This window comes from Dromiciops gliroides, chromosome 4 (assembly GCF_019393635.1).
Source record: "Dromiciops gliroides isolate mDroGli1 chromosome 4, mDroGli1.pri, whole genome shotgun sequence".
In the NCBI taxonomy this organism is placed as follows: Eukaryota; Metazoa; Chordata; class Mammalia; order Microbiotheria; family Microbiotheriidae; genus Dromiciops; species Dromiciops gliroides.
Window position 1 is genome coordinate 265159921 of NC_057864.1, and position 20385 is coordinate 265180305.

General features: G+C 39.3%; 1 protein-coding gene across 3 annotated transcripts in view; it reads right to left on the minus strand.

Moving 5' to 3' along the window:
- PTCHD4 (patched domain containing 4) overlaps positions 1–13687 on the minus strand; it is a 305199-nt gene extending 291512 nt beyond the window's left edge. Inside the window, exons 1-2 of one of the 3 annotated variants that reach the window (XM_044004580.1) lie at positions 13499–13687; positions 12465–13050 (exon numbers count right to left, since the gene is read on the minus strand). In XM_044004580.1, coding sequence (XP_043860515.1) covers positions 12465–13050; positions 13499–13503 — 591 coding nt within the window. In that variant the 5' untranslated portion in view covers positions 13504–13687. Of the gene's footprint in view, positions 1–12464; positions 13118–13498 lie in introns of those variants that run through there. The other 2 variants (XM_044004581.1, XM_044004579.1) reach the window with 2 other exon arrangements.
- Between the last annotated feature and the right edge of the window lie 6698 nt (positions 13688–20385).

The window sequence follows — 20385 nt, forward strand, 5'->3', positions numbered from 1 at the left end:
TCTACCATTCTGTCTACATCTATGTCTGGATAAATTGGTGTCTATTTAATACAATTTGCCTCCTCCAGTCTTCAAGATTTCATGGCGCTAGTTTATTGCCTTCCCTATATGTATTCTCTCTACCAAACTATTTTTATATATTGAGAAGTTGCTGGTGCCCTAGTAAATAGAGTATGAGAACTGAACTCAGGAAGATCTGAGTTCAAATCTGACTTTGGACCCTTACTAGCTGTGACCCTAGGCAAGTCATTAATCTCTGTTTATGTTAGTTTCCCCAATTATAAAATGGGGATAATAAGAGCACCTACCTTGTTAGGTTGTGTAAGAGGCTCAAATGAGATATTTGGTTTTTTTGTTTTATTTTGTTTTGCAGGGCAATGAGGGTTAAGTGACTTGCCCAGGGTCACACAGCTAGTGTCATGTGTCTGAGGCCAGATTTGAACTCAGGTCCTCCTGAATCCAGGGCCAGTGATTTATCCACTTCACCACATAGCTTCCCCATGAGATAATATTTGTAAAAGTACTTAACAGGCACAAGGTAGGCATTATGTCAATGCTTACCCCTTTCCCTTATATGACTTGACCTGTAGTAAACTGAGGCTACCATTACCTTTCCTGGCTTAGCTTGGACTTAGAAGCTTGGGATCTAGCAGCAGGACAGCAACAGACCTAAATGCCATAAAGAATGAAGAAAAACACCCAATTAAATTCTTTTGGCATTTTTCAGGTACTTGCCACTATATAAAGTGATTCATAGCACAGGTGATTGGTTGACTGAAAATCAGTCACATTTCCTCCATGTCTGTAGAAGCAAGTTGGCATCATTTATGAGATTTCTCAGCCCTTGAGAACTCTGCTTTTTAAATCTGGCCCTTGGATATTCTTCCCAAGCTAGTGTGGGGTGGAAGGGTATTATTTCTCTCCCTCTCCTCTGGGAGCAGCAGGGATGATTTACAGCAGAAGCACATGGCCATAGTAGAGACGTGCTTGCACACAGCCTGAGAAGAGAGCTCAAGTAGATTTTCCTGAACTCTGTAGCCATGCGTAGAAAAGGGGAAGAAGTACAATTATAAACTCTTTAAGGCAGTGGTATCAAACTCAGATAGAAATGAGGGCCACCAATCTGTATACCTGTGGGCCACACTTGGTTTAAAATGCAATAGTATTTTATTGTATTTTAATTTAGTTTCCTAAACATTTCCCAATTAAAATCTAATCTGGGTCATGCTACATTCAGGAGTGTTATGAGCTGCATGTGGCCCACATGTTAGACACCTCGGCTTTAAAATAGCCTTGTAATATAATCCAGCCATTTAGCAGATAAAGGAGTTTTCTTGAGGAACAGAAGCTTTAAAAGTTGCTTCCAAGTTCGAGAATTCTGGAGCTTGGGAGTTCAAGCACTGGATCTTCTAGAGAGAGAGAGAGTAGATTTCCTGCTTTATACTTTTTCTTGGAGGAGGAAAAAGTGTAGTCCACAATGTTTTTGCATAATGCCCTATTAGAAGAGTGAAACCAGTCAGTTATGCAGACAGTAGAAGCTTGATGAGAAGACCATTGCTTGTTCAGAAAGCTCCAAAGTTTACCTTTGGTCGGATGGTCTAAAGCACAGAGTGATACTAGGAGACTTGGGAAGAATGACAGGTCTCTCGGAGGGAGAGAAGGATTCACTAGAATTTGTTGTTCAGTTGTTTTTCAGTTGTGTCCAACTCTTCATGACCTCACTTGGGTATTCTTGGCAGAGATACTAGGGTGTTTGGCCATTTCCTTCTCTAGCTCATTTTACAGATGAGTAAACTGAGACAAACAAGATTGAGTGACTTGCCCAGAGTCACATAGTTAGGAAGTATCTGAGGCTGAATTTGAATTCAGGAAGATGAGTTTTCCTGATTCCAGGTCTGGTACTCCATCTACCTTGTCACCTAGCTATCCCTCACTAGAATTGCAGTTACCAAATAGCAATTCCATGTTCATTTCCCATTTGGAGGGAGGTGGGAAACTGAAGGATTGAATAGTTCATACTTCTGTATTTGTTCATGGATTCTACCTTTTGTGGATTTCCTGTAGAGTAAAATAAAGGCTGCCCTGAATCTAATGACCATATGGTATTTTGAGTATCTGTGTAAGATTTGGACACCCCTCTACATACTAGACAAAATTGGAACCTGTTTTATTTGGGCAATTTTGATGTATTACTCCAGGTGGAGGCAATAAGCCAAAGAAAAATAAATTGAACCTTCAGGGGCAAGCCTCTAGTCTATATCTGTGTGGGTTCAGAGTCTTTGGGGGCCCTGGGCCACAGGTTATTCAAGAAATGGACTATCTCCCCCTAAGTTGTTTGTGCTCTCCCATTACCATATTTCTTCCAGGCCATCTCCATATGTCTGCTTCTCAATGACACCCTCTTCACCCTAAAGACATTTGCTTTTTAATGTCTTTAATTCCATGTTTTAATCAATGGACAGCTCCAGTGTTCTCTTGTACATTCTCCCATGTTCACTTTATCATTTTTTCAGTACCTAGTATGTATCATGCAGCATGTCTGGCACTGGTAATACAAAGACAAAACTAATGAAAAATCCTTGCTTTCAAGGGGCTTCTTACAGTTTTCTTTGCCATTAGAGCTAAACAAAGGAGACGCCCGTGTTCAGGATTTGTAAGTGAAGGAAGTGAGAGGAGAGTGAAGTAGAAGGTATCATTCCAATGATAATGATACCTCCAATGCCTTTCTTTTTTTTTTTGACTCACTAAGAATCTGAATTCAATGAATAAAAATGACTATGAATTGACAGCTGCTAAAATATTTAGGTTAGTTTAAAATATATTTTGTATGATCAAACAATATGAACAGGGAGTTTTCAGAAGAAATTAAAGCTATCAGTAGTCACATGAAAAAATGCTCTAATCCACTGTTGATTAGAAAAATGCAAATTAAAACAATGGTTAGTTCCCACCTCACACCCATTAGATTGGTTAATGTGACAAAAAAAGAAAATATTAAATGCTGGAAAGGATGTTGAAAAATAGGTAGACTAATGCACTGCTAGTGGAGTTGTAAACTGATCCAACTATTCTGGAGAACAATTTGAAACTATAACCCAAAGTGCTTTATAAAATGGTGTATAAACAAAATGTAAGTTTTCCCTGATTTAACTACTGTTTAGAATCTATTCTCTGAATTGATTTATGTTTACATGTGTGATACCATTATTCATCCATATCTAAAAGAAACTTCAAGCAAAAAAAAAGAAACCTAAACCCTTTCATATAAAGTTTAGAATTAAAAGGTTTGTCTTTATTCAAAAACAAAACAAAGCAAAACAAAAAGAACTGTGTATGCCCTTTGACCCAGGAATCCCACTACTAGACCTATATGCCAAAGAGATCAAAGAAAAGGGAAATGGACCTATACGTACAAAAATATTTTAGTAGCTCTTTTTGTTGTGAAAAAGATTTGGAATTTGAGGGGATGCTAATTGGGGAATGGATGAATAAATTGTGGTATTTTGTGATGATATGATATCATGCTATAAGAAATGGCAAGCAGGATAGTTTCTGAATAACCTGGTAAGACTCACATGAACTCATACAAAATGAGCAGAACCAAGAGAACATTGTACACAGTAACAGCAATATCATAGTGATAATCAGCTGTGAAAAAGTTAGTTACTCTGATCAATAAAATGATCCAAGACAATTCCAAAGGATGCAAAATTAAAAAAAAAAATTCTATTGAACTCCAGAGACATAACATGAACTCTGAGTGCAGAATGAATTATACTTTTTCCACTTTTTTTGCTTTTTTTTTTTGCAACATGGCTAATATGGAAATATGTTTTGCATGACTTCACACATATAATTGATATTATATTGCTTATCTTCTCAATGGGTAGAAAAGGAGACAAAGGGAGAGAATTTGGAACTCCATTTAAAAAAATTAATGCTGAATAACAAAGGGAAATTTGTTCAGCAAAAATGGTATATTTTGTGAAAGGGCAACTGTACTATTGTTTTGTACTATTTACATCTAAGAAACTTTGTACAAAAAAAAAACCATCTTTCCAGAGCAGTTGAATTATAATTGTATATTTCTTTATTTACACAGGAAAAAATGGTACTATTAATTTGGATCTGGAGATGTATTATGTGTATGCACACCTGCTGACATAACAACAACAATAATGATGATAATTAATAATAAGAACTAGCATCTATGTAGTGCTTATTATGTGCCAGGCATTGTGCTAAATTAGAAATGTTATCTCATTTGAAGATTACAAAAACTTTGTAATGTAGGTGCTATTACTATCTACATTTTATAGTTTAGGAAATTGAGGCAAACAGAAGGTAAATGATGTGCCCAAGGTTACACAGCTAGCACAATGGGGGAGGGGGAGAGAAGGGCTTTAACCTAGAAGATCATTGAACACAGATATAAATGAAGGAGCATGGCTCATTTGTATGGACACATCTACAAATGCCATGTTTTTCAAGTTTCCTGCAACATAGGAAAAATCAAAGTGTACTTTTGACTAAACAACTGATTTTTATGTCCGCCTTGGGAGTGGCTGAGACTATATTTCATGCAAACCTTATTTTAGACGGTACAATTTAGAGGGGCTTGAATTACCTAGTAGTACCACAAAAGCCCTTTTTGTTTGTTATAAAGCAGAACTATGGTGAACCTTTATTGAAGAGAATTTGTTTTACAGTGTCTGGTATGGAGTTAGCCCTTTAAAATGCTTGTTGATGGACTAGTCTCCGAGAAGGCCCTTATATAATAAAAATGTAGTGGAAAAGCACTGGATCTGAAATCAAATCGCTTGGGTTCAAATCACAGGTTTTGCAACTTACTATCTGTGTGACCTTAGGCAAATCATTTCACATCTCTGGGCCTCAACTTTTTCATCTGCAAAATCAGGAGGTTTAGTGTTACCTTCCAGCTCTAGCTACAATGGTCCTAAGAGAATTTGGGTTATATTCTTCCCAGTAGAAATATAGGTTTCTTTCTATTCATGTCTTTTATTCCCAGTCTATAGCACAATACCATTCCTTCCTTCCTTCCTTCCTTCCTCCTAAACTTTCTATTTTTCTCTTTCTTCATTATTGCAGGAAATTCCAAGTGTGGAAACTTCTCCCAGTGATGCTGCTTAGCAGCTAATTGTGACAGAAGCTCAGTGAGGTTCCTCAAGCACTCAAAGTTTAAATGACTTGCCTAGAATCACACAGCTACTATGTTTTATAGGTGTGATCCAAACTCAGGTCTCCCCAAATTTAAGGCCGGTCAACCATCTATTAAATATCTGGCCCAAAGTAGTTTTCAATAAATGCTTACTGAATTCAGATTAATTGGATTGACATAAACCAGGCAGAGAATAGGCACAGAGGACACCATTTTAGTGAGGTCCCACTGCATTTAACATTGATCTGAGATGGCTTAAGAATTATTGTAATAACTCTCCCTTAGAATGAAGGGTTATTATATATAGAATGGCAACAACTGTTCTTTATCTCTACCAAGGGATAAAGATGAAATGAGCTTAAGTGTAGCTTTAGAACGAGTTTCCAATATATAAGTTTTGTTGTGTGCTGCAATGAATAAAGGAAAAATGCTGTGGAATCACTTTTCCTTGGTGATCTCTAAGAATATGAGAGACACTCATCATTCCATTTTAAATTACTCTAACTGAAGGCAGGAGAAGGCTAGACTAAATGAATTCCAGAGGTCTCTTCCATATCTAATATTCTGAGAATATGCCTGGGGATAATCTGTCTTCTGTTAACTAATGGGAAATTCCATCTTTGCAATGATTCTTGAGTGCAGTACAAACTGACTTCATCAAAACATTGATGCTGAAATGTGGTTTTGTAACTGAATTCAGCAGAAGGGCAAGCTGTGGTGAAATCAAATCTACTGTATCACTCTGTCGGTTGAAGTTGTGATCTAGAACTGTAATAAAATCAATTACTGAGGGCCATGCTTTTCCAGGACTTCCCTACCTCTCCCTTTTCCTATTGTCAGGATACAGAACTTTAGCACTGTTTGTACCCTGGATGCTACTGTAAATTGCCCTGTTTTGAGGCTCAAATTGTTGGAGAAAAAGTCATGCATGACTGTGTCTGCCTAAAATACAACTCTGACAACTCCCTTCTTTTAAAGCAGCCTGGTGTAGTGGAAATTTTACTGGACCAGAATGCACTTTAATAAAAATTGATTATGCTGTAACAATGTTCAAGGGCAGAAGAAGTAGCATAATTTAGTGAATAGAACTAAACCTGGACTCAAGTCCCACCTTTGACAGAAAATAGTTGTTTGACCCTTGGCAAGCCTTCCAACTTTTCAGGGTTCTAGGCAACTTTCTAAGACCTTAAGTTGCAGTGAACATGACAATCTCATGGTATATGTGGTTTCCTCCCCTAGTAATTACAGTTCCATTCTCTATCCCTATCCTTATGTTTAAAGAACATAAGTTTAAATTTGGGATGTAATACTTAGTGTTTATGTGACCGTGTGGGATACATTTCATCAATCTGAACCTAAGTCTCATCATTTGAAAAATGGGTACAATAATATTTATACTACCTACTTCAAAGAGATACTATAAAACACCTTAGAAATGTGAGCTATTGTTATGATTATTAACCTTTTTGAAATCAGGTGGTGGGAAGTGTTACCTGAAATCCAGTGTACCATGTTAGCAAAAATTATGACAGATCTTAAAGTTCTAAGTAAAACTTATTTGGGTTTTCAGGCTGCTATTTTGATTTTAGCAAAAAGCGTGAGGTGTATACATCATTTAAGCATTTTTTTAAACTCATGGGATCACTGCCCGAGATAGCACCTAGTCCAACACCCTCCTTTTATAATTGAGGAAACTGAGGCCCAGGAAGGTCAAGGGATACATTTTCTCAGTTAATATTATGTTGGAGTCCAAGGCTGGGAAGTTAGTGGGTCTTAATATTATATCATAAATATAAGGAAACTTGATGAGAATAAAGAAAACTATTCAGAGAATTACAAAAATAAATAGTAATTAAGGATATGGAATTGCTTCTCTGATTGATCATGGTTAAGTTTTTCAAACAATTTTCTAATCATCAAGTATTTGTAAAGCACCTGTTATATAACATCTTAGTTTAGTGGAAAAACTACCAGATTTAAAAATCAGACGACTTGGATTTAAATCCTGACTCTATCACACTTTGTGACATTCAATAAGTGACTTTATCTCCCTGGTCCTCAATTTCCTATTCTATCAAATGAGAGAGTTGAACTAAGTAATCACAGAAATCCCTTCCACTTCTTAATAGAATGAATCTATAACTACCAATACTGTGGGAAAAACAAAGGAAAGATAAGCCAATGTTCCTACCATCAAAGTGCTTAAGATACACTTGACGAGACAAATCTGACATACACACAGAACAAGAGAAAATACAATTGTGTGATGCAGACGTATAGATGGTATGTAGTTCTGGATGTAGTCTCTTTTTCCACTTGCCTTCCATTTCACAAGCAGCTGCCCTCCAATTGGTCTGTGATGGCTTCATATCTGTTTTAATTCTGCTGCTTCAAGGTCAGTTTGGAATTTTATACAACTCTGCCTCCACTAGGTTAACCCACATTGTTGGAATAATCAAATTTATCAGAAGTTTCTGCTATGGACCTTTTGGAAATCAAACTAAATTTGGTAGATGCCTTTAAGGTTTTTTTCCACTTAAGTTTTCCCAGTTTTTCACATCCCTCCATCAATGTTAACTTCAGGATATCTATAAACATCTTCCTTCTCCTCCTCATCCCTCCCCCACTCCATCAAATTACTGCCAATTCTTAGAACCCTCATTTTTCCTTCCATGTTCAACTCTTCTTTTTATGTTCTTTGTTTATGGGAATATTTATGCTTATTGAATTTTTTTCAAGTTCATAATAATAAAAAGGAAAACAAAGGAACAGAAAAATTTTAGCTCAAATATCACCTTCTACATAAAGCTTTTTCTAAACCTCCTTCCCTTCAATTCTCAGAAGCTAGTACTCTTTCTCTTCAGATTACCTTGTAATTGTTTTATCAATATTATACATGGCATATATATGCTTACTGTCTCACCTGGTAGAACTGTGAAAGATCCTTGAAGGTAGGAACTGGTTCATGTTTGCCTTTGTATTTCCAGGACCTAGTACAGTGCCCAGCACATAGCACAGACACTTAATAAATGTTCATTGACTGATGCCAGCAACATTATTTACTATATAACCTCAATACCTGATATCTATATGGTCATGAGTCTGAGCCTTTATTGAGCTAGAAGATGAAGTAGACAGAGCAATGGATCTGGTGTCAGGAAGACCCGAGTGCAAATCCAGCCTTAGACACTTATTAGCTGTGTGACCATGGGGAAGTCACTTAAGCTAGGTCTGCCTCAGTTTCCTCATCTTTAAAATAGGGATATTAATAGCACCTACGTTGCAGGTCTATAGTGAAGATCAAATGAGATAATATTAGAAAGTGCTATATAAATGCATTACTGAATCTGCTCTCTTCACCTGAAAGGTTCTCTTTCCTCCTGAAATTTTACCTATGCTTTAAAGCCCACCTCAAATGCTGTTTCCTTTAAGAAGCCTCCTTGCTGATTTGGCTTTCCTCCTCTGACTTCACCTAACCCTTGGTGTAGAACCTTCCTCCAGTCCAAATCACAGCTCAGCTGAAACACACACAATCTTAGAAAGTGGTCTGAGTGGAAGAGATTAAGTAACATGATCAGGGTCACATCTCTCCTTAGTGTCAAGAATAGATTTAAATTCCAATCTTTCTGACTTCAGTTGCAACATTCTACACATCATGTCCTGTGATTTTTCTCTGTTTGTCGTGTACTATCTCATATTCTAGCTGAGCTTGGTTTTTATCCCTTACTTGTTGTTTTGTTGTGGTTCATTGGCCAGAGTCATATCTGACTCTTCCTGAACTCATTTGGGGTTTTCTTGGCAAAGAAAGTGGAATGGTTTAACATTTCGTTCTCTGGCTCCTTTTATAGGCAAGGAAACTGAGGCAAACAGTGTTAAGTGACTTTTTCAGCCTCCCATAGCTAGTAAGTGTCTGAGGTTGGATTTGAACTCAGGTCTTCCTGATTCCAGACCCTGCATTCTATCCACTAAACCACTTAGGAATCCTTAAACTAAAATATTGACTCCTCTAGGTCAGGGACTATGTCTTCTCTACACTTGCTATTTGTCCCAATGCCTAACACACTCTTCTATATGCAGCAGAAACTCAGCAAATGTTTGTTGCAGTTATACTGCAGAAGTTGCATCTTTAAGTCCTGATAGTTTCTTATGGAACCATAATAGGCCTCAAAATCACTGGAAATAAGTAAATTCTAAGGAGAAAAGTGAAATAGACTATAAAGTGAAAATTCTTTCTAAAGAAATTAAAAACAGACACATACTTAGCTCTATGTTATCTTGAGAAGGATGCTCCAAACCAGACTTTGGAAAACTGTAAAAGAAGGTGACTGGCAGTAATGTCCCAGTTTACAAGGCCAATTTATAACACTTTGTTTTATGATTGCTAGAATTCATTTCCATCTGATTATAGTATCGTAGCATTATAAATCTAAAGCTAGAAGGGACTTGAGGAGCTATCTAGTCCAACCCTTCATTTTAGAGATGGGGAAACAGAGGCCAAGAAAAAATGAAATGACTTACCCAAGGTAGTTAGGGTATAACTGTTTGTTACACTCTTTCATGACTATCAACAGATCGCTATTCCTGTGTATATCAGTTAGTCAATAAGTATTTATTGAGAGCCCACTATAGACTTAGCCATAGCCATTATTATCAGGATCAAATGCTAAGCATGTGCCCAGTCAAGGCATGACATGTACCCCCCAAACATATTTTGGGAGGTTTTTATTTGGAGGAGGAGTTTGCCAGTATAAGAAGGAATTCACCTGGAGTGCTGTTATTGTATCTCGTGATTTGAAACTAATTATCCTTGATACCTGAGTGCTAAGTTTAGTTATTTCTATATTAGTAAGAGAATGAAAATGGCACCAGAAACCTTTAAATGTTAGTACCCTAGATAAAGTCCCAGATACTTTACCCTAGTTACAGGTCTTTTTAGAATTAAGTAGGCACACTGGGGGTATAAAAGTGTGTAAGGCAATGTCCTTATACAAAAAGCTTTGGCCAGGTAATACCTTACTTCTCATTCACTAAGTACTTCAGTTTGCTCAGTATCTCTGTAATTTGTACAGTGGGCATTGGAGGCAACTAAGTGGCACAGTGGATAGGGCACTGGACCTGGAGTCAGGAATATCCATGTTCAAATCAAACCTCAGACACTTCCCACTCCCATGATCCTAGACAAGTCACTTAGCCTTAGCTTCCTCTGGTGTAAATTAATAGCACCCAACTCCCAGGATCATTATAAGAATCAAATGAGGCAATAGGCAAAGTGTCTGGCACATGTTAGGTACTTAAGAAATTATTATTTTCCTTCCTTTCTTACCAGAGTGGCAGTGGTAAGGGAAGGGAATAAACACATATAACAACCTACTAAGTGCTTAGACACTGTGCTAAGCACTTTACAGATATTATGAGCTACATAGATAAGCACGATATTTGGGCTGGACAATATTGGCTCATTCCAAAGAAAGTAGAAATAAGTCACAATAAATAGTATTAGTGGTGTGCAAACTTGACTTGGTAAGGAAGATTTGAGTAAAACGTAGTTTCAAGGTCTATTTCACATTATATAGTCTACTTAGGAATTATCTACATATAAACTTTTCAGGAAAGGGGAATTACCTCCCAATATCATCTATTTCTTTTGTAACTGATGTTGATCCCAGGCGATTCAGGAATTTAAAAGTCACTGCTTCACATACACACAAGCATATCTCTTACTGCCCCTTTAGTGGCTGGAGAGCACACAAAGCCCTCACCTAAATTTAACACTGATAATCATTTTTCTTGTTTCACTAAATCTCATGGGGCTCCTCAGCTTTGAAAAGCTGACACCATGGTCATTCTCTAAGATCTTTTTTAACAAGGGCACAACACTTCAAGAAAGCTGGTTAAGGGCCTCTCCAAGGGATTCCAGATGTCTGAATATCATGCCCAGTGCATCCAACTGTAATTCAATTCAAGAGACTCGCCCCCCCCCTCACTTTTTTACTGCTAATTTTCATACTGGAGACCATCACTCTATTAATACAATAAGTAAATACATAAAATAACATTTTTCTTTTTAGTGGTGGCTCTTCCTTTATCCAGATTGGATTAACTGCTTGTGATTTCTGAATGAATACTCTGTTTTCCCCTCCCCACTTCTACCCAGGGATGGTGGGATCTTGCAATTATAGGAAATTAACCTTCCAATTAGAGAAAAAAATAAACTTTTTTTTCAGGACACTACATCTGTCTCATAAGTTACTTTAATAATAGGCAATTTCAGAAGATTCACTACGTTAAGTCCACAAATGGTGCAATGACTCTTGGGAAGTCACATTTGTCCCTGAAAAACTTCAGTAACCTGAAGGCTGCATGGCTCATTGCCTACAGCAGACCAGTTCTGACAATCCAAGAAAGGGCCTGAAAAATCTCATTTAAAGTTACAGAAATTGGAGGAAGTGGGTCAAAAACCACAACTCATCTTACTGCTCATTTATTACTGAATATGTTATATTGCCTGAAGAAGTGGGTTGTTTTTTTTTTCTTTTGGACACAAGACATTACAATCATCTTGTTTCAGTTTGAGGTTTTGTGGGAGGGAAAAGATAACAGGTCTTTGATGCCAAACAGCCCACCAACAGATCAGTTAGTGGGAGACCATTATTTTTGACCAGAGAAAGAAAATTCCCAACCTTTTTTTTTTGCATGCAAATATACACTCCCACGATTCCTGGAATCCCTACTACATTCATAACTCACTACTGACAGACACACAGACACAAGATACAAACTCCTTGGGACACATCCCGAAGCTAGCCTTCACTGGAGCCATGACATATATAGTTATGTTACCAACTGGACTTGTAATTAGTAATTATATATATATATATATATATATATGTATATATATATATATATATATATATATATATATATATATATAATCTTACCCTCCCCCCTCCAGGCAACAAAAGAAATTCCCCAACTATTAAGGATTCCCCCTCCCACTTCCATTCACTGATTTTTTTAACCCTTAACAAAGATATAATTGCAGGGTCTCTGAAGCAGTTTTTTAAATTTTAAAAATGTTTTGGATTTTTCTTTTTGTTTTTCTCATTTACTTTAGGTCTAACTGTAAAATTCATTGTTTCTCTCATTCATCAGTTCTCATCTTTGACTCCCCCCACATCCCCCGAAATCGCCTTCAGGATGAGACCTCTGCATTTTCTTTGCTTGTTTAGGGCAAGAAATGAAGAGCTTCCTCTTTAATTGGCAGAAGCATGCAGGAGGAGCATACCTTCAATTTAGTGTTGGGATACCTCACTTGCACCCTGGCTGTTGTCTTATTGGAGACGGCAGCCTGCCTGAGATCCTCTAGCACTGAAATTATATCATCCAGCACGCATTTCTTATCCTGATTTCTCAACACACACAGATGGGAAAAAGTATAATTATAGCCCTTGTGGTTCACCTTCATTTCCAGCACGGCTCGGTGGGTCTGCAGGATCCCCTCAGCCTGGAGCAAAATATTGTGTCCGGGTGGGGAGAGGAGGATTACCCTGCCATACCTCCCAGGGGTGTGCAAGTCCGAATACAGCTGGCTTTTGGACTGGTCCAGGGGGAAGAGGCTCCCCGCCAGGCTCCGCTCGATCTTTGCCAAGCTGTGGCTGGGGGCGACCAACCTCTCCAGGTCGCTCTCGGGCTGGAAGCGGTTGAGCACGCTGAAGCCGAAGATGATGGTCAGGACTGCAGGCACGGTGAGGAAGAAGACGGGGTGCCGGCTCACGCACAAGCCCAGCCTGTGGCAGAACGACTGGAGCCCTCTGCGAATGACCTGCCGCAGCATCCTCCACCCGATCCAGCTCGCAGACGCTCCCGGCCGTCTTAAAAAGCACATGTGACATGTGTAAGCGCCGGGCAATCCCCCCTTCACCCCAGATTCCCCCAGCCCCCCAGCTGAACCCCCCCTCCCCGCCGGCCACCGCCGCCCCCCGCCCCGGCTGACCGCCCCCCCTCCCCTCAGGCCACCGCTGCCAGCCAAGCTGACAAGCCCCCTCCCCCCTCCCTTTTCACCTCCCTAACCACGCCGCTTCTCTTTCCCCATCCCCACCTCCATGCACTCCTACTACTCTTTCAAACACTGCAGCAAGTTGCAGCAAGGCGGGCACAAATGGATAGCGGGCGTGGGGGCGGGGGGGCGGGGAAGCAGGCAGAGACGGGGCCAGGGGATGGAGAGTGGGGGACTCAGGCTGGACGCCTCGGCGCCACGGACCCCACCTCCACCCTCCTCCCTGGCACCCCTCTCGTCTTCTCCCCGGCCCCCCAGCTCACCGCATGGGCAGCTTTCTCTTTCTCTCTCGCTATCCCTTCATCTCTCTGCTGCAGTCCCCCCGACCTCCCTCGGAGGAGGTGGTTCGGTGTGGAGCTGTCCCAGGGCTATCCTATCAGTTCGGCTGGATTTATGTACTTAACTAGAACCATGTGCCTCGGTGTTGTAAGAGGCAGACATGTGCCCCAGGATGGGAGGGGAGGGGGGAGAAAAGGAGGGGGTGGAGAAGGAGGGAGAGGGAAAAAAGGGGGCAGAGAGATGCCTTTTAAAATAAATAAATGATGACAGTTATTTTTAGAGTTTTTTCCCTTCTTTTTTCTTTTCTTTCTTTTTTCTTTTTCTTTTTCTTTTTTTTTTTAAACTACCAGCCTAGGGTCACCCAAGTGAGTGAAAGAAGAAACGAGTGAAGGTGCGAAGGCTCAGTTAGGTTGGGGGCTCTAGGAGAGGTAGAGGGAATTGGAGGCTGGGAAAGCAGGTTAACCCATCGCTGCTACCAGAAGCCTGCTTTCTTCTACGATTTCCCATGGCCCGCGAATTTCGCATTTCAGCTCCCGGGGAAAAGAGCGGGGAGGATGATGCTGCATTTTTAACATATCACAAAGCATGCGAAGGATTTCCGCGCAACACCTCCTGGAGCTGCCCTTCTCAAGGAGGTGCCTGCTGCAGCCATGGGGCTGCCGGAAGACCCTGGTCTCCCTTGGGTACTCTTGGGTGCTCAGATCCTTTGCACTCTCTTTGGTCCTCAAGGGGGTTGAGAAGCCAGGAGGGTTGAGGCGGTATCAGAAGCCTGTAGCATGAGATGGGGGGTGAGGGGTGGCAGGGTAACAAACCTAAAAATGCATGTGATGTATGTGATAATATTGATGTATTACAGAATAAAAGAGTCGTGTTTTTGCAACTGAGGTTTAAAATTCAGAAGTTTTCAGAGCTCCCCTTAAGGCCACACCCCCCTTCAGGTCCCTCAGTTCTCCATGTCCCATCCTATTCCCCCCACCCAGCCCCAGGTACCACGACAAGTAAAGTCATCAGCTTGGTTCTAAGAGCATGGTCTGGAGAGATCTGAGCTGGAGCTGGGCTGGTTTCTTGGGCGAGTTGAAATGAAGCTGTTGGGACACCCATATCATTTAGTTGTAAGAGAGATCAGGGAGGTGGGGAACGAGGCTCACAATTGCAGTCACCTGATGTAGGAAAGGTGGACACTGGTCACTTCATCAACAAAGAAAAATACTTGGTCTTTTCCTACCATGGATGCTTATATGATTACCTTACTCCTTCCACTCTAAATTAACTCACTCCCTCCACTCTAAATAGGAGTGACTGTTAAGTGTTATCTTGTAGAAATCTCAGCGTCTGCAGACCCAAGGGTGCTGGTCTGGAAGTCATGCAGTGTGGAAAAATGTGTATTCCAAAGCAACTAAAATAATTAGCATCCATCACCCAGGTGAATCTTCCCAAGGAAGAATATGGAGAAATTTGAGTGTAAGGACTGTGTGACCAAAGAGCAACTTAGCATATAAATCCCTTTAAGGGCTCCATTCTACTCTCTCATCATACTTGTGTCATTTTAGCAGTTCTAAAAAACCTGTTTAATAAGTCCACAATAATGGGCAAGCTCTGAATACACTAATTAGGGTGATGGTCACAAGAAGTTCATTGTGAGATCTTTAATAACACAGCAGGAGGCCTATTACTCCACTAGTATAAATACAAATAACTCATGATTCAAAGAATGTTCAAAGAATGAAATGACTTGTCTTCCTTTTCCTTCAATAGAATTTATTTTTCCCCTAGGAGACCAATTATACTATGAAGAGTTTAATACAAGGAGTCAAGGTGGGTGTGACAGTTATGAGAGAAACATGAAATTAGAATTTGAGAAGGGATCATAAAGGTCATCCAGTGGTTTTCCCAATGGAGGAAACCTTCCAAAATATCTTTTACCTGGTCATCCCACCTCTGCTTGAACACTATCAGAGACAGGATACTCATTACTTGAATTTCATTGAATTTTACAAACATTATTCACACACTAGGCAATGAGGGGAATTACAAAGAGAAAAAAAATGCAATTAGTCCCTGCTTTCAAGGAGTTTATATTTTAGTGGGTGTGGTAGTGATGATATAGTATATATAAACAAGAACAAGATATATATAAACACACACAAAGTTATGAAAGTAAATTTCCTTCCCTCCTTTCATAAAACACTGAAAGTAAATTTCAAGGGGGAAATAGCACTAGGGGGATCATGAAAGGCTTGATGTAGAAGGTGTCAACAACTTTGCTTTGAAAGCAGCTAGGAATTCTTCTAATTCCAGGTGAGAACAGAGTGTATACATGGCAAGGAGATGGGAGAGGGAATGTCCCATGTGGATAACAGTGATTAGGTCACTTTGCTTGAAAGGAATTGAAAGAATTCAAAGAAATGAAAGAATCCTAGAAACAGGTGGGAGCCAGATCATTGAGGGCTTTAAAGGTCAAGTGGAGGTTTGTACATTATCTTAGATTCAATAGGGAGCCACTGAATATTTTTAAGTAGTAGAGAGACAGGTCAGATCTATTTTTTAAGTATATCAGTTTGACAGAAATTTGGCAGCTTTAATCTTTAAAGAGGCAACTCTAATAGGATGTTCTTCCTTATGGTGATTCAAATTGTGTCTCTCAAATTTTTACCAACTGACTAACCCTTGTTTCAGAGTAACATAGAGCAAATCTAATCCCTTTCCCACATGACACTGAGAGTCATATTTCTCTTGGGAAAAGAGTCTATTGACCCCAAGAGATGTATATTTGTTTGCACTTTCAGGAAAAGGGAAAGAAATCTAATATCTCATTACCTCCTCTTTATCACAAAGAGGGCATAGTACAAGCAATCAGTCAAAAATTACTCTATACCAGGCACTGTAGACTGAAATATGATAAATGAAACAATATCTGCTCTCAAGGAGCTTACATTCTAATGGGGAATGCAATAAGGTTCTATTTCTTTCTATCACTTATCTATCTCTTTTTATCTATCTTGCTAGCTAGCTATCTTTAAATCTATCTATCTACCTACCTATCTATCTGGAATTAATGCAAGTAAATACAGCGGGAGGGCAGTAAGAATCAGAAAAGGCTTCTGGTACAAGGTGGTATTTGAGCTTTGTCTTGAAGGAAGAGAGGGATTCTATGAGAGAGAGGTAAGAAGAGAGTACATCCTAACCCCAAGAGAGAATTAATGTGAAAGCATGGAGATGTACAATAGCCTTCAATATAGAATCCCACTTAATCTACTAGAGTCCTCCTCCAATGCTTTAATTTTTTTGTATGGAGGTAGTGCTAGAGTTTTTTTATTTATTTATTTTTTTTAGTGAGGCAATTAGGGTTAAGTGACTTGCCCAGGGTCACACAGTTAGTGTTAGGTGTCTGAGACCGGATTTGAACTTAGATCATCCTGACTCCAGGGCCAGTGCTCTATCCACTATGCCACCTAGCTGCCCCATGCTAGAGTCTTAAAAGCTATTTCAGTAGAGGTGAAGTTTCTTGTTCAGTTCACAATGGCAAAATAAAGTAAAGGAAGACATCCAGGGCATGAATCAATTTCATATGGGGAACTGGGAGTAGAATATGGATTAAGGTATAACAGAATGGGGAAGCATGTACAGAGCTGTCATCTTCATCATTGAAGGGAATCTCCACATTGATCAGATCATAGATCACTTTGAGTGTTTGAGCAAGCGCTTTTTTTGGGGGGGGCGGGGCAATTGGGGTTAAGTGACTTGCCCAGGGTCACACAGCTACTAAGTGTTAAGTGTTTGAGGCCAAATTTGAACTCAGGTATTCCTGAATCCAGGGCCAGTGCTCTATCCACTGCGCCACCTAGCTGCCCCCTTGAGCAAGCTCTTAATGGTCCAACCAAGCTAGAAAAGCTTTGAACACAGGCCCAACCCGGTTTGACTGTAGGATGTTGTTGTTTTTTGTTTGTTTGTTTTTTTATTGTTGTTTTGTTTTGGTTTTTTGGTAGCAGTAAATCCTAAAGGCCATCTATAAGCCATTGGTTGGTTAGGGGTTATGGTGAAAGTGAGGAGGAGGCACAGAATTACATACTGAAAAAGATATAGAGCTTTCAATTACTGAAGTACAGAATCTGTTATAGTGCTGGACAGTACCTCACAGATCACGTGGGAAGAGCTTGACAGAACAACTTCTTCCAACCTGTGGAGTTCATAGTGCCAGTATTTGCAAATTAAGCACCTGAAGTTGTTGTACCTTTTACTCAGTAATTTGCTCAGATTGTTAAATAGTCTTTTGGTCTTTAGCACAATAGGCCATGAACCTGATCCCTGCACAGATTCTTCTGCCCTGTTCATTAAATTCATTGTGTTCCCTAGCCCCCATCTCAAATTTCGCATATTAGGTTGGAATACTATGAAGTATTGAGTTTAACTCATAAGATGATATGATACAGAGCAAACCATGGTCTGAAGTCAGAAGACTTACATTGTCTAGAATTGGAATTCAGCCAATAGTTACCAGGCTCTTGGAAAATCTATACAGCCTCCTGAAACTCAGTTTTCTTAGGTGTAAAATGGACATAATAATATTTTCACAATATATTTTACAGGTTTGTAGTGAAGGAAGCTCTTTGTAACCTAGGTAGTTAGATGGCTGAGTGGGTAGAATATGAGGGTTGGACTGCAGAAGATGTGAATTCAAATACTGACCTCATTTATTAGGTGCATGAGCAGAGGCAAGTCACTTAGCCTCAATTCCTGCATCTATAAAATGAGGATAATTCTAGCACCTAACTCACAGGGTTGTTGTACAAAACAATTCAGATATTATATGTCAAGTGCTTTAAAAACCTTAATATTCAATATAATTACTATCTACTAAATGGAATTAATATAGAAAAATGAACTATACTTTGGATGCTTCCGGTACCCCCAGTAAAGTTGATCAGCTGACACTGAGTCAATCTAGCCCAGTTCCTCTCATGAAACTCCTATGAGATAGGATTGGGAGTACTGCCTCTGGCTATGAGACAATATTTTTTGCTATGGGCAAAGCTGATTGGCCTACATGGAATCAAACCAACTGAGCTAAGCAGTCCAGGCAAATATCTTGTTTTCATAATAGATTGCAAGCAATTAGAGGCCAGCACCACATTTTAACTTAATTATAGAGAGCACCTAACACTACCAAAAATTTGTGGCTCATGGGTTCAGCCTTATTACTTTATAGCCATTTCTTTATAACCATATTCGTGTAGATTTGAGCTTAGGATAAATATTCTTCTTATTCTACTATTATCTGCTACATTCTCCTACTATCAGTTTGAACCAAATATGAAAGAATACTAAGCTGATAATTACAAATAACTTCAATTAATTTCAAAGAGTCTTTATTAAGTTCTTATTATATGCAAGGTACATCCCAGGTACAGAGGATACAAAGAAAAAACAAAAGCAAGAAAAATTAAAGGACATTGACTTTGAGTTGAAAGGAACTTTAGTGGCTCTTGAGTTTAATCCTTTCATTTTACAGAGAAGGAAATTGAGGCTTAGATCTGAGTCACATAGTAGGTGCCTGATAAAGGATTTTGAATGTGGGTAATCCTTATTCCAAGCCTTGTCCTCACTCAGCTGCCAGATATCTATATCTATAGATCTATCTCTATTTATATATCTATACATATATACATATGCACATTCACATGCACATACACATACATATTATACATACACATAGATGTAGACATATACATAGACATATACACATAGACATACACATAAACATCCATATCCAATTAAGTAAAGCACAAGTTAATATAAGGAAAGGTGCAACTTAGCAAGATTGTTGAAGGTCTTTGACACGAGGTCAAGGAGTTTGTAACTTATCCTCCAGGCAATAGGGAGCCACTGAAGTTATTTTCTTTCTTTCTTTCCCCCCTCCCTCCCTCCCTTCCTCCTTCCTTCCCTCCCTACCTCCCTTCAAAGCATTACCAATAAAATCAAGTAAGCAAGTGTTTATTAAATAGTCACTATATGCCAGGCACTGAGCTGAATGCTAGGGAAAGAAAGATCAAATTCTTCCCTGCCCTGAAGGAATTTACAATTTAATAGGGGAGCCAACATGCAAGCAATTATGTACAAATGTGAGATATACAGGATAAGATAGAGGTAATCTAAGAAAGAAGACACTTTCATTAAAGTGGATTGGGAAAGGCTACTTGCCAATGTAAAGGAAGTCAGGGAAATAGGAGCAGGAGATGAATAGGGACAGAATTCCAGGCATAGGGAATAATCAGCAAAAAAGGTTCAATAGGGGGAGTTGGAGTGTCTTGTGAGAAGAACAACAAGGAGGCCAGGATCATTGGATCATAGAGTTCATATAGGAGAATAAGGTATAGGAGACATGGAAAGGAAGAAAGGAGCCAAGTAATGAAGAACTTTGAAAGTTAAACAGGATTTTATATTTGATCCTGTAGTTAATAGGGGATCAGTGGAGTTTATTGAGTAGGTAAGTGACATGATCAGACCTGATTTTCAGAAAGACCAATGATAGCTGAGTGAATGATGGAATGGAGTGGTGAGAGACTTGAGGTAGGGACACCAAATAGCAGACTGTTATAATACTCTAGGCACTAGGTAATGAGGCCTTTCAAGATGTTGGCAGTGTCAGAGGAAAGAAAGGGACACATATGCAAGATAATGCGAAGGTAGAAATGACAAGACTTGGCAACTTATTGGATAGAGGTAGTGAAAGTTTGAGAATGATACCTAGATTGTGAGCCTGGTTGATTTGAAGGATAATGGTCCCCTTGACAGTAATAAGGAAGTTAAAGAGAGGGGAGGATAGAGTGGAATGTGAGGAAAATAATGAGTTTAGTTTGGAATATTTTAAGTT